At 40.8% G+C, this 11634-nt stretch overlaps 1 protein-coding gene across 1 annotated transcript; it reads right to left on the reverse strand.

Annotated features, from left to right (window-relative positions):
• Positions 1 to 519: 519 nt before the first annotated feature.
• LOC147638695 (uncharacterized) lies at positions 520 to 1031 on the reverse strand. The gene is made up of 2 exons (XM_086798799.1): positions 891 to 1031; positions 520 to 791 (listed from the first exon to the last, which is right to left on the reverse strand). The coding sequence occupies exons 1-2, from the start codon at positions 1029 to 1031 to the stop codon at positions 561 to 563; spliced, it is 372 nt and encodes a 123-aa protein (XP_086654925.1). The 3' UTR covers positions 520 to 560.
• Between the last annotated feature and the right edge of the window lie 10603 nt (positions 1032 to 11634).

Here is an 11634-nt window from a genome sequence, read left to right on the forward strand (position 1 = left end):
GATACAAGAGATGGCAGCCACTCTTGCTTGATAGATATAGTTATGATTCGACAGGGTCACCCATCTTTGACATTGGAAGTGGAAGAGAATTGGACTCTCGAATATGTTAGGAAGGAATTAGAAGTAGCTATTCAGAATCCTCCAGATCAATTTTGCTTCAAGCTCGATGGTCGGAAGCTAAGTAAAAGAAGAGAGCATCAGATCATTTGTAAAGATGTTGCAGCCCCACATGAATTGGAGGCACTAGAAGATATATGATGTGACCATGTATACGGTGACAATGTATTTTCCATATGCAATAAACTTATCTATTCAGAACATTGCTTTTGTAATGCTTTACTGTTTAAAACAATGTAATGAAGGCAAGAATTCCCCAATTGAATTTTTATGTACACAAAAAAAGGCTTAAAGTAAGAAAGCAAGCAGTGAAGGAACACAGTAGCAAATTTGATCCTCTGATTTTCAAATGATAAGTGTATTTACATTTGATGTTCTCTCTCCAATACATGTATAGCTGCATATTTACAAACGTACATTTGTTGGAAGAAGGAAAAAACTATTTATTGCTGGAACCCATAGGTATCGGCTTCAGGATGGAGCCAGGGCTCTTCTCCCAAGTATGGAGCCCATGTAAGAGGCTCAGGGGGGCCTATCCCCCCTCGTGGATTGGGCGGGATGAAGTCCACTGGCCCGTCTGGAGGCATAACTTCAGCGACCTCGATCAATTTCGCAATCGTTTCCTCCCTAAACGTTTGGACGTCTAGGTCCACGTAGCGAGACATTGATGGAAACTGCCATCACAATTCATCAAGGCATAAATAAGATCAACATGACAATATATAAGAAGATAAACAAGAGCACAAATGCGTATGGGAGATGAAAATGCTTACATCCTCTGAAGGGAGCTGAAAAATGCTTCGTAGCAGCAACATTGCATTAAGTGCAACCCTCCACCCATAGCTGTAGCCATCTTCTTGTTTGGGGACACTAACCCTTTGGATGGTCGATCGATCCAGGGTGTCGATGTCCATGCTGAGGCTCTCGTAAGCTGCCATTAGTTTCCTGACTCCACTGTAAACAGAGACCAATCATTATCCTGACCAATCCGGACTTCTAACTCAAACAATAATATGTATCTTAATGATTTTTACTTACAGCAAAACATTTCCATGGACACCAGATGTCGAATTTGCAAGGTAAATGACATTTTCTTGCATGTCGACTAGTAGAAGACTCCAATGGGAACTGCACAATAGAATTCTATTAGTTTCAATCCAAAGGAAGCACTATATAACTCGTGTACGGTGATTCCTATAAACATCATGCGATAGAGAGAGAGAGAGAGAGAGAGAGAGAGAGAGAGAGAGAGAGAGAGAGAGAGAGAGAGAGAGAGAGAGAGAGAGAGAGAGAGAGACAAACTCACTTTTCATGATATGCCAAAAAAAATACTCGGGCATCGTCCAGCTGGACCTCCCGAAACCAGTTCAGCAAATCGAGGTACGGAACTGACTCTACTAGCAACAGTGTTGAGACCAGTGAATCAATCTGGAACACTCGTTGCTGTACATCCTCGGGCAATAGCGAAATAACAAAACTTCACAAGGAAACATATCAAGAGTGAGGCATCAACTTTAAGAGCCAAGAATGAAAAATTGTGGGAGGACAGAGAAAAGAGTATACCTTAAAACACATCTGAGCACTTTGTCGTTGACTTCAGTTTTGGGATCAAACAAAATGTTGATTTCTTCAGCATGAATCGGGAAATAACATCTATGCCCTCTAATATTAAAGGGTACATAGAACTCCGGCAACAAAAATTGAAGCGCCTCCCGATTCATGGCGTGGAGTGCGCGAACATTTTCCCTTTTTGTTTGCAATGCAAGCATTGCAGCTTGATGTTCCCTTTGAGCGCTTGTCATTAAATTTGCCCGAGTCTGATGCTCATGATCTGGACCTCCCTCGGTCACCTCTTCAATTCTCACTTTTTGTACAGGCCGGACATCCAAAATTTGTAACATTCGTTCATCAGTAAACGTAACTGGTCTAAGTGACTTATCGTATCTGAAACGAAGGGCTATTAGGCTGAAAAAATCTTTGTTCATTACTGTCACCCTGTGTGCGTGGGCAGCAAGAACGTAACTATCCAAAAAAAATTCGATCATCCAATCTTCTGTGGCCTCTTGCAAGCAAAACAAGGTCGATGCCTTCCACCTAAACAAAATTCCATTCACTCACAAATTCTCCTGGCAAGCCTCTGGAAAGGCAATCTGGGAATAGCAGCTGTCGGGTGCTTCATAAACTTTTTGATTTCTCGCAGGGCTGCCGAATGCTCTGCGAAACGCCTGAGTCTAGGCTGCGTTTTGGACAATCGGGAAGGACTGCTTGATTTTCTTGATCTTGAGGCTTTCAGAACGCCCATCTTCTTCCCAGTAGATGAGGGAGCTGCATTGTCAATGGGTCTAGCTGTATGCCTTACACGAGCCATCTGAAAACGCAAGAAAAAGCAGAAAACTTTGCTATTCAGTAGCACACAATTAACAATTCACCATAAAGCGAGAGAGGGGGGCCAAGTAAGCAATATGCACTTCCTCGCGTTATGGTGAATCCATTCACCATAACGAGAGATGAAGGTCCACAGAAACACAATAATCCTTCTCGCATTATGGTGAATTCATTGACAACAATAAGAGGCGGATTATCGTGCATTCTTTGAGCTTCGATCTTGCGTTACAGTGATTTGATTCACTATAACGCGAGACTAAGAGCCAGTCAAATCAAAACAATCCTCCTCGCGTTATAGTGAATCGATCTACTACAACGGGAGGAGGGTTCTCCCGAATCTCTTACCATTCCGTCTTGCAGTTTGGTGAGTCGATTCACCATAACACATAGAGCAGTATTGAGATTCTAATGACTCGTCGTCTGCTTTACGGTGAATCGAATCACCATGACGGAGGGCAAACAGTCGAAGAGAAAACAATGGCAGGGGGCAAACAGTCGAAGGAAAAACAAATTAAATCAAGTATTATACAAGAAACACAAAACAATCAAGTAATACACTTTCATCACATTCTATGAGTGGGAATGGATGGAGACTGTCGTGTAGGAGGTGATTTAATTGACACCAATAAGAGGTGGATTATCGTGAATCCTTTGCCCCTTGGTCATGCTTTATGGTGAATTCACCATAACGCGAGTCTAAGGGCCAGTCAAAGCAAAACAATCCTCCTCGCGTTATAGTGAATCGATTTTCGCGAATCTCTTACGTTTGCCTTCTGCCATGGTGATTCGATCCACCATAAGACATGGAGCTTATTGAGATTCTAATGGCCCGTCGTGTGCTTTAAGGTGAATCGAATCACCACGGCAGAAGGCAAACAGTCGAAGAAGAAACAATGGCACAGGGCAAACAGTCGAAGAAAAAACCAAACAAACAAGCAATATACAAGAAACTTACAAAACAATCAAGTATTATACAAAAACTTACATTTCTTGCGTGTGAATGGATGGAGACTGTCGTGCAGGAGTTGGAAAGTCGGTTCAGTACTGTGGCGGTAGTCGGAAGTCACCTGGAGGCAAGCAGGAGGACGGACAAGGCAAAATCGATAAGAGGACGAAAAGGTGGCGTGATTAATGGCTTTGATTAGTCTTTAGAGCGAACACACGTGCTGGCGGGCTGCCAGGGCGACTAGGCGGCGCTGACGTGTCGTATAGCATTAAAAAGGGCTTTGATTAAACTTTATAGCTTGTACACGTGCTAGGTACACGGCGGGATGCCACGTGGCATTCATGTATTGGCGGGTGAAAACGCGGCGCTGACGTGTCGCGTAGCATTAAAAACGGATTTTCTAGGATACTCATCTCATTTATTGCCTCTCTTGGAGTTCGTATTCTCATTTATCTCCCCACCAACGGCCTTTATCTCCATCAACGACTGACTATCTCCTCCAACCCTCCTTCATCAATCATCCTCCTGTATCCAACGTCAAAGACAAACCTCCAACCTCCTTCATCTCCATTTCCTGCGACGATTGTATACAATTCGTTTTCCTGGTATTTTTATCTCCTTTGTGCTTTTTTCTTCTTTTGTTATTTCGTTGTTTTGGTTTCAGTCATGGAGAAATTCTTGCTTTGTCTTTTCATCGCGTTAAGGTGAATTGAAAACCTATGACTCCTCGCCTTATGGTGAATTGACTGCGAAGAAGAGTATTTTAATTCGTTTGACACCTCCTCTCTCAGTATGGGTACTGGAGAACTATCTTTATTTTTAATTCACCATAACGTTAGAGGCGTTGCCAAAGGATGATAAAGTCGTCATATTGCGGTGAATCAATTCACCATAACGCGAGCGAAGGTCCCATAGGAAGCACAATACTCCTCCTCGCATTATGGTGAATCGATTCACCATAACGCGAGAAGAGGTCCTTGACTTAGCTGCAATTTTATTTGCGTTAGGGAAAATAGATTCACTACAACGCGAGGAGGAATACCTGGATTCCTCTGGCATCTCCTCTCGCGTTATGTTGAATCCATTTACACCACACAGAGATTTGTTGTTTAAGATCGACTGTCTCTTGATTCATTGCCTGAACTAATATTTTCCATGTCTTTTCTACAGACTTGAATTCAGCCATGGCGCAAGTTCAAGTCGAATTTGATGTGGACGAAGAGATCAAAGTAACACCTGCAACTCTATTATATGACTTCCTCTACAAATGTCGACATCATGATTTGCACCCTGCAATTTCGTTGATGTTCAATAGCGATTTTTCTCTGGAGGATACATTGTCTAGCCATCATGGATACTTTGAAGAGGCAAAGCAAGAGTTTGACGAGCTCACAAATGAAGAACCAATGATAATTGATGGGAAAAGTCACATTCATTTTAATCTCAAGGTGTCGCCGGAGAAGAAGCAGAGGTTAAACAGGGATTGGCACAAGGTGCCATCTGATAAGAAGAGAGCCTTGCTATGCCCTTTTCACAAAAGAAAGTGCCGCTTGATGGAATACTCCTACGCCTTCTTATGCTTCTTGCACATGAACGTGCAATTAACAGATGAAGAATGTACAGAGCCGCCTGCAAAAAATGAAAGTGAAGACACGATTTCTCGTCAGGCAAGTCCCACCGTTGAGGATGCTGCTGAAGAGGAGGACACTCCTCATGTCATTGAGGAGTTCAATGTTGAAGAAGAGAGGAAGCTCAGTTCAGTGGTTGATATTGAGGCAGTTAGAGAACAAAACAGTGATGTAGGTCAGCTTGTTATTGAATCAGATGACTCCTCCCCCATTCCAACGCCATTACTCCCCTCCTACCAAGTAGGAGATTCAGAGTATATATTGCTGACAGACATACAACGTGTATTTAACTTAAGGGAGGATCATTGCATAGCTTTCATAGCCCAGAATCTGGAGGTCGATGACAATTTTGTAGATGATGATGGGATAGACAAGTACCTACTAGTAGATAGCCATGTGAAAGACACCGAGTTCCTTTCTGCTGCAGCAACACTAAATATGATCTATGCTGATGCCCTTAGATATGAAGGAAAAGATGCCACAGAGGAAGAGCTACAAGAAGCAAGGGACAGACTGAATATCACCAACATGGGAGGGTGTAGGGATGTGCCAAATAAGTCAGCGGAAACCGTTCCTAGTTCGAGCACTAATTTATGGCAAGACGCCTTGCTTGAAGCAGATGAGAACCAAGAGGTTAGTTTTTTTTTGTTGTGGATTTGGCTTTATCAACTTTGTCCTGAAATGTTTGGTGATGTTGTTTCTGGCTAATGCTCCTTTATTTTTTCAGTTGGAAATATATGAAGACACATTCCTCAAACGTGCTTCAGGCAAGCGTATGGCGGGATTGGGCCACGACACTAGGAACATATATACACCGCCTAAAATTCGCTCAAATTGTGATATTTCACGCTAGCTACTCCAAGGACAATGCCAGTTTTCCTCTGATGGCGATAAAGACTTTATCCAGGTATTTAGGTGGCTATCACTTAAGGCTGAATGCAAACAAGGCAATACTTCTGGAGCGGCAAGCAGCTGTTCGAATTTTTGGAGAGGGACCTGGAGTATATTCGTTAAGATGTAAATATTATTTAACATATGCTGCTTACGGGTTGGCATGTGGAATCACTGATCCAAATCTGTTGAGTGATTGCGGGAAGAAGCATCTTCTTAGAACAGCAAGGCCAAAGGTCCCTGTTGTGCCACTGATAGAGGATGAAGAAGATGATGCAGAAACGTCAACAAAAAAGGCTCGGCTGGGGGAAGTCTCTGTTCCAGATTAACAAATTTAGATTGTTCCAATTGCTAAGAAGTTTCGTCATATTTCTCAATACTCTTCTTGTTTACCATTACAAACTATGAAATGTATATATATTGGAAACATTTATATGGGACATAGATGAAAGCTCTTGTTCTTTTAAAATCTTTCACAGTTACATCATTGTTTTACAATATATATTTCAATGATCAATTTTCTTCCACACTCTGCCCTGTCTTTGTCGTTGTCTTAGCCATTCAGCATGATTCTGCTTTCCCTGTGAGGAGACATATATTGAACGTCTCCGTTCAGCCTGAACCTTTCTTATTGCACATGACACAGCTGATTCAGCATGTTTGATCTTCACACGAGCCCTCACTTGAATCCGCCTATACCACCACTGACATAGTTGCTTCATGGGATTACTTTTCTTTATTCCTCCTCCATGTTGAGTGGCCCTTTGATAGGCACAACGTGCTTGCCAATGAGATCTTTCCATGCCTTGGGTAGACCAAATCCCAAGGCTTCCAAACTCTTCCGCAAAAAAGGAAATGTGCTACAAATGCTCAACAACAACAAGACATTTAGTATCGTACAATATTTTTTGAACAACAAAAAATACTCAAAGCTGTAGGTTTTCAAGTAATTACCATGTATTGTGTCAAGTTTGTCGCACCCCATGCCTTTTCATAGCTAGTGTAGAACTCTGTCACAACTGCCTCAAATTTCTCAACATCCCCATCTTCAAACCTTGCTTTTTGCAACAAAGGTGCTAGGCGATCAAGTGCCAACCACGCTTTGGCCTTTGCCACCCTTGCTTGTCCTGAAGAGCCTCGGTCAGGTACAGCTGCATGAAGCTTCCTCCACACCTCAAAATCTGTACCCAGATGACCTCTCTGGGTATGATTAGATAAGAACTTTCTGGCTTTTGCACCTCCAAAACATGGTTTGCTAGGAACATTTCCGGTCTTCCCTGATCTTCTCAAGTCCTTCTCAATCTTCACTTGACCACAATGTAAACCTGCATCTGAAAGCACTTGCTCTATTTTTTTAATAGTTCTTTCACTCTCTACTGCTGGTTTCATATTCCATGAAAATTCGATGTACATGTAGACTAGTTTCTCAATTATTCTAACCAGCGCATGCAAAACACAAATATGAACTTTGATCAAAGGGATAGGAAGAATTGGATCCCAAGTAGGATCCACTCCTGGAGCATCACGATTTGGGGGTTCACGCCTATTACTGATTGCATTTGGGCATTTCCATTCTCTCTCTTTTCCTCCTTTGGAGACACCTCGTTCGGTCATACAATACAGGCAAGGATACTTGGCCATTGCTCCTTGGGAAATACCAAACATGCATTTCAAGGTTTTAAGATCTGCAGCCAGGTGCCATTCAACCTCATATTCACCATATCCTTCTACATAAAGCTTTTCGCCATTTGACTGCTGCTGGATAGTGGAAGGAAGCTCAGTCTGGTTGAAGTACCACTTCAGAATTTCATGGGTCTCTGTTGGAACCTGTTAACAACAACTGTTAGATTGTCTACAACATCATAACAAGAGGATAGCAACATAATATTCTTTATTTAAAAATGGATAGCACGTCACCTCAAATGCAGCCAGCCACCAAATCTCATTTTCGGATTGTACACTAAAGTGCTTCTCATCAGCATTACTGATACTTGCATCCAAAGCTCTATTCATTAAAGTAATGCTAACCCTTTCCAGCTTCTGTCCTTTGATCACCTCACTCTCATCAAGTTTCAAAACAAATTTCAGCCTTCCATTGCACTCATGTACACTGATGTCATAAAATTTCACCATAGCCATTTGTAATTTCCGAACATCCATGATGAAATTGTTGAACTCTGTAAGCTCTATAATTTTCTGTTCCCCGCTCTTTTTAGTCACTGTCAATGTGCTAGACACGTGACAAGGCTCTCCAACAAGTTCGACCATTCCCAAGTTGAGAATATTTTGAGCTTTGTTTACGTGAAATGGTTTTGGAATGGGAATTACTGTTTTTTTTCCAAGCTTGCAATTGAAACCCTCTTTTACTTTATTAAACAACATCCTGTAAGACTTTGTGCTTATACCAGCCATGTCACATATACCTTGTGCATCTGCAAGCGTGAATGCTTCACTCACCTCCTGCAAGGATTGCTTTGCTATGTCTGATCGAAGTCTTGCAAACTTAGGATGCTGTATTGCTGACTCCACGATGTCTTTTGTCAGAACTTTGCCAAATATATCAGAACCTTGCTCTTTTGGACCCACAACATCTGTGACCATCTTGAAGCAACAACGATAGCTATTTCAGTCCACCATTCATCTAACTATACCACCCCCACACCCAATCCCCCATCTCCAAGAAAGGAACTAAAGATGAAAATGAAAGTGAGTGCTCAAAGAAATTTAAGCTCAAAGAAATTATAGATCCCAATACCTGCAAGCTTTTACACGACGCTTCCATTGGCCACCTCCAACATTGAGTTCTTCCAATGGTTTGATCTGTCTCTTGCGTAATCGAGCACCTAATGGCGTGTCTTTCAAATATTGCAATTTTCTGTTGAACTTTTCAAGTTGTTTTCGAAGGTGTGCATTCTCACTCTCCAATGTGAAATTGTTGATTTCTCGAACTGCCAAAATTTCATTCTTCTCCTTAATAGTGTCCTGCATCTTACAAATAGTCTGCTGCAAATGATCAAACTCTTTTTGTAACCCAGCACAAACTTTTGCCTTGTCCTCGTTTGAAGCTTGCAAAGCTGTTGTGATCGATGCCAAGTAAAAATTCGCACCTTCAAGCATTTTTATCCTGGCATCTCTATCACTCAAATGTCTTTCAAAGATACTTTGACATTGGCCAAACAGTCTTTTGCAATACCCAAGCAATCCATTTTCACCCTCACACACAAACTTGAAGAAACTTGTCAACCCAAAGAATGATGGAGATTGAGAGGAGGTTGGATCTGGTGGGTAAATACTACCATCCAACCAAAGGTCCATATTTTTCTTTCCTTCATTTCGAAGCTCAGTAATGCGGGCTTCGCATGCTGGCCTAGACCAGTTTCTCTTACAGCAGGGAGCATAATCGGGTTCTACTTGGAAGTGGATGTCCACCTTTTTCCTCTTTTGCTGCACAGGTTCCATTGCATTGTTCTGTGCTTTAACAACACCAAAAAGCATAATGAACTCACACTTTAACCAAAAAAAACCCAAAGATATTACACTTATCTCCCGTGAAGAAGATTGCTTCATTAAAACCAAAAGACAACATCACTAAATAATACCTCCTTGTCCATCAAACAAACTTGTTGGTATCCTGGATGAACCAAAATGTACAGAGTACTTGTAAGCACAACCCTCACTTGAAAAAGGTAAGAAATGGGATTGTTATTCATGCACAAGCAGGTATGGCGCATGAAGAACAAATACTTTTCCATCCTTTTTCAAAACTTGCCGCCTTGAGAAGAAGAGAAAATCAAAAACCTCCCGCTCAAAAAAACTCGGATTTGGAGTGGTAGTGGTTGTGCAATCGGGAAGACAATGAGGGAGACAATGCAAGATGATGGGTTACAGGGACGAAGTTCGGTTAGCAGAGTTGGATTCGTTACATTCAAAAGTGTAATGAAGAAAGAGAGTGGTGTCTTTTTTCAATAAAATAAGGCACCATAGTGGGAATAAAAAACTATACTCAAGATGCATTGTTTTGAATTAAAAAACACCCTACATGTTAGTTAATGGAATAAAGAACTCAAAAACGACGCACGTGCCCTCCAATATTATATGTGGATTTATTGGCTTGCTTTGTCCACATCACCATCCCAAGGGATCTCTTACAAGGCCCCTTTTTGAGTCCAAATTTTCCCTAATGGTGGTAGTAGTCCAACAAACAACAATAATAGTTGCTTTGCATATAGACGACCTTCGTTCCATCCAATAGTAACATGTTTTCCTTGGGATGTTCCACGTGCATAGTGCATAGCTCCAAATTTTGAATAATTTTATTGCCATGCACTAGGACATTGAAAGTTTGATTGTGAGAGCTGTAAGAAGCATAGAGCCGAAATGGAAGGCAACCAAGCAAGAGGTGTCGCTTCAACTTTTGGCCCACTAGCAATAAATGCCATGGAGATTATAGGAATAAGTAAGCCGACCATACAAGAGGCAAAGTCTTCAGCCAAGGTGGTGAGCCAAGATCCATGCAACCCAAGTCTCCAAAGGTGGAGGGATAAATAACCTCAAATAAGAAGGGGGCGTAAAAGGATGTCATGTGGCATGAACAACATAAGGTTTGGACTCAGGTGTCCAAACAAAGTGCAGAAGTAACAAGTTTGAGTGGTCTCCTAGAAGAAGGAACCAATAAGGATTAATCCACTCAGTCATCAGTAGAGCAGCATGTAAAAGATCCGAAAGCAAAGGTGTGAAAGAAACTGAGTACAGTAAACCCTAAAGTCAATCCAAGGATAAATAAGTATTCCATCTTAGAAGACCCTAAAGTCTCATCGAAGAAGAAGATGGTGTACACACTGTTGGTGATGTTAAAAATGGCAATGTGGTAGGGTATATCAATAGTAGTAGAAGTTCAAGTATCAATCCAATGCATGTTATGTATTTTCTCTTGAATTATCACCTTGGTCCATCTCTATGGATAATGTAGACATTGCATAAATATGGTTATATTTATGTTGAAACCATAGATGATATTTTTATAGGTGATGAGCTATTCACAGACTATGAGTTTGATTAATTACATAACACTATGAATACTTTTTCATTCATTACCAGATGTCTTTTTTTGTGTGTTGTGTGCCAATGAAATCTTACACTTTGAATATAAATACTTTTGTCTTTTCAACAAAATGTTTAATTGTGTGAGGAATACTTTGTTCATTTGCAAACATTGAAGGTGCTCATAAATAGTTCATTTTTTATCCTTCAAGTTGTAATTTAAAAGTTATGGATTATAGTTTTTGTTAATACAACTTTGACTTTTGCACATTCATATCTCTGTATAAATCCTTTGATGTCTTTTAATGTTACAATTGAAGACATGTGAATCTTTGTTATGTTTAATTTGTGACAGTGAAGTAATAACAAGACTCCATTCATAAATGTCTTTTTAAAATTGAGATACATAAGTAATATTCCAATAAATATCTAGTTTGTTTCTGTTGTGTCCTTTTTATTTGTGTATTGCAAAAGACATCATTATTTTACCAACATTTTACCAATGGATAAGAAAATTTATATAAATGTGATAATGAATCATTTCTCCCCATTGTCATTCTTAAATAGCAACACTCTTTCCTCCTCCATTACCATCTTCTACATCTAATTTTCCAAGAAGGAGATGGT

Source organism: Cibotium barometz, chromosome 5, assembly GCF_041138505.1.
Source record: "Cibotium barometz isolate CiBa-2024 chromosome 5, ASM4113850v1, whole genome shotgun sequence".
NCBI classification, from domain to species: Eukaryota; Viridiplantae; Streptophyta; class Polypodiopsida; order Cyatheales; family Cibotiaceae; genus Cibotium; species Cibotium barometz.

Excerpts from the sequence above, each read along its gene's own strand:
- LOC147638695 (XM_086798799.1), bottom strand. The coding sequence starts at position 1,031 with ATGGACATCGACACCCTGGATCGATCGACCATCCAAAGGGTTAGTGTC. Across the intron at positions 792-890 it reads TTCAGCTCCCTTCAGAGGAT|TTTCCATCAATGTCTCGCTA; the intron begins GTAAGCATTTTC and ends TTGTGATGGCAG.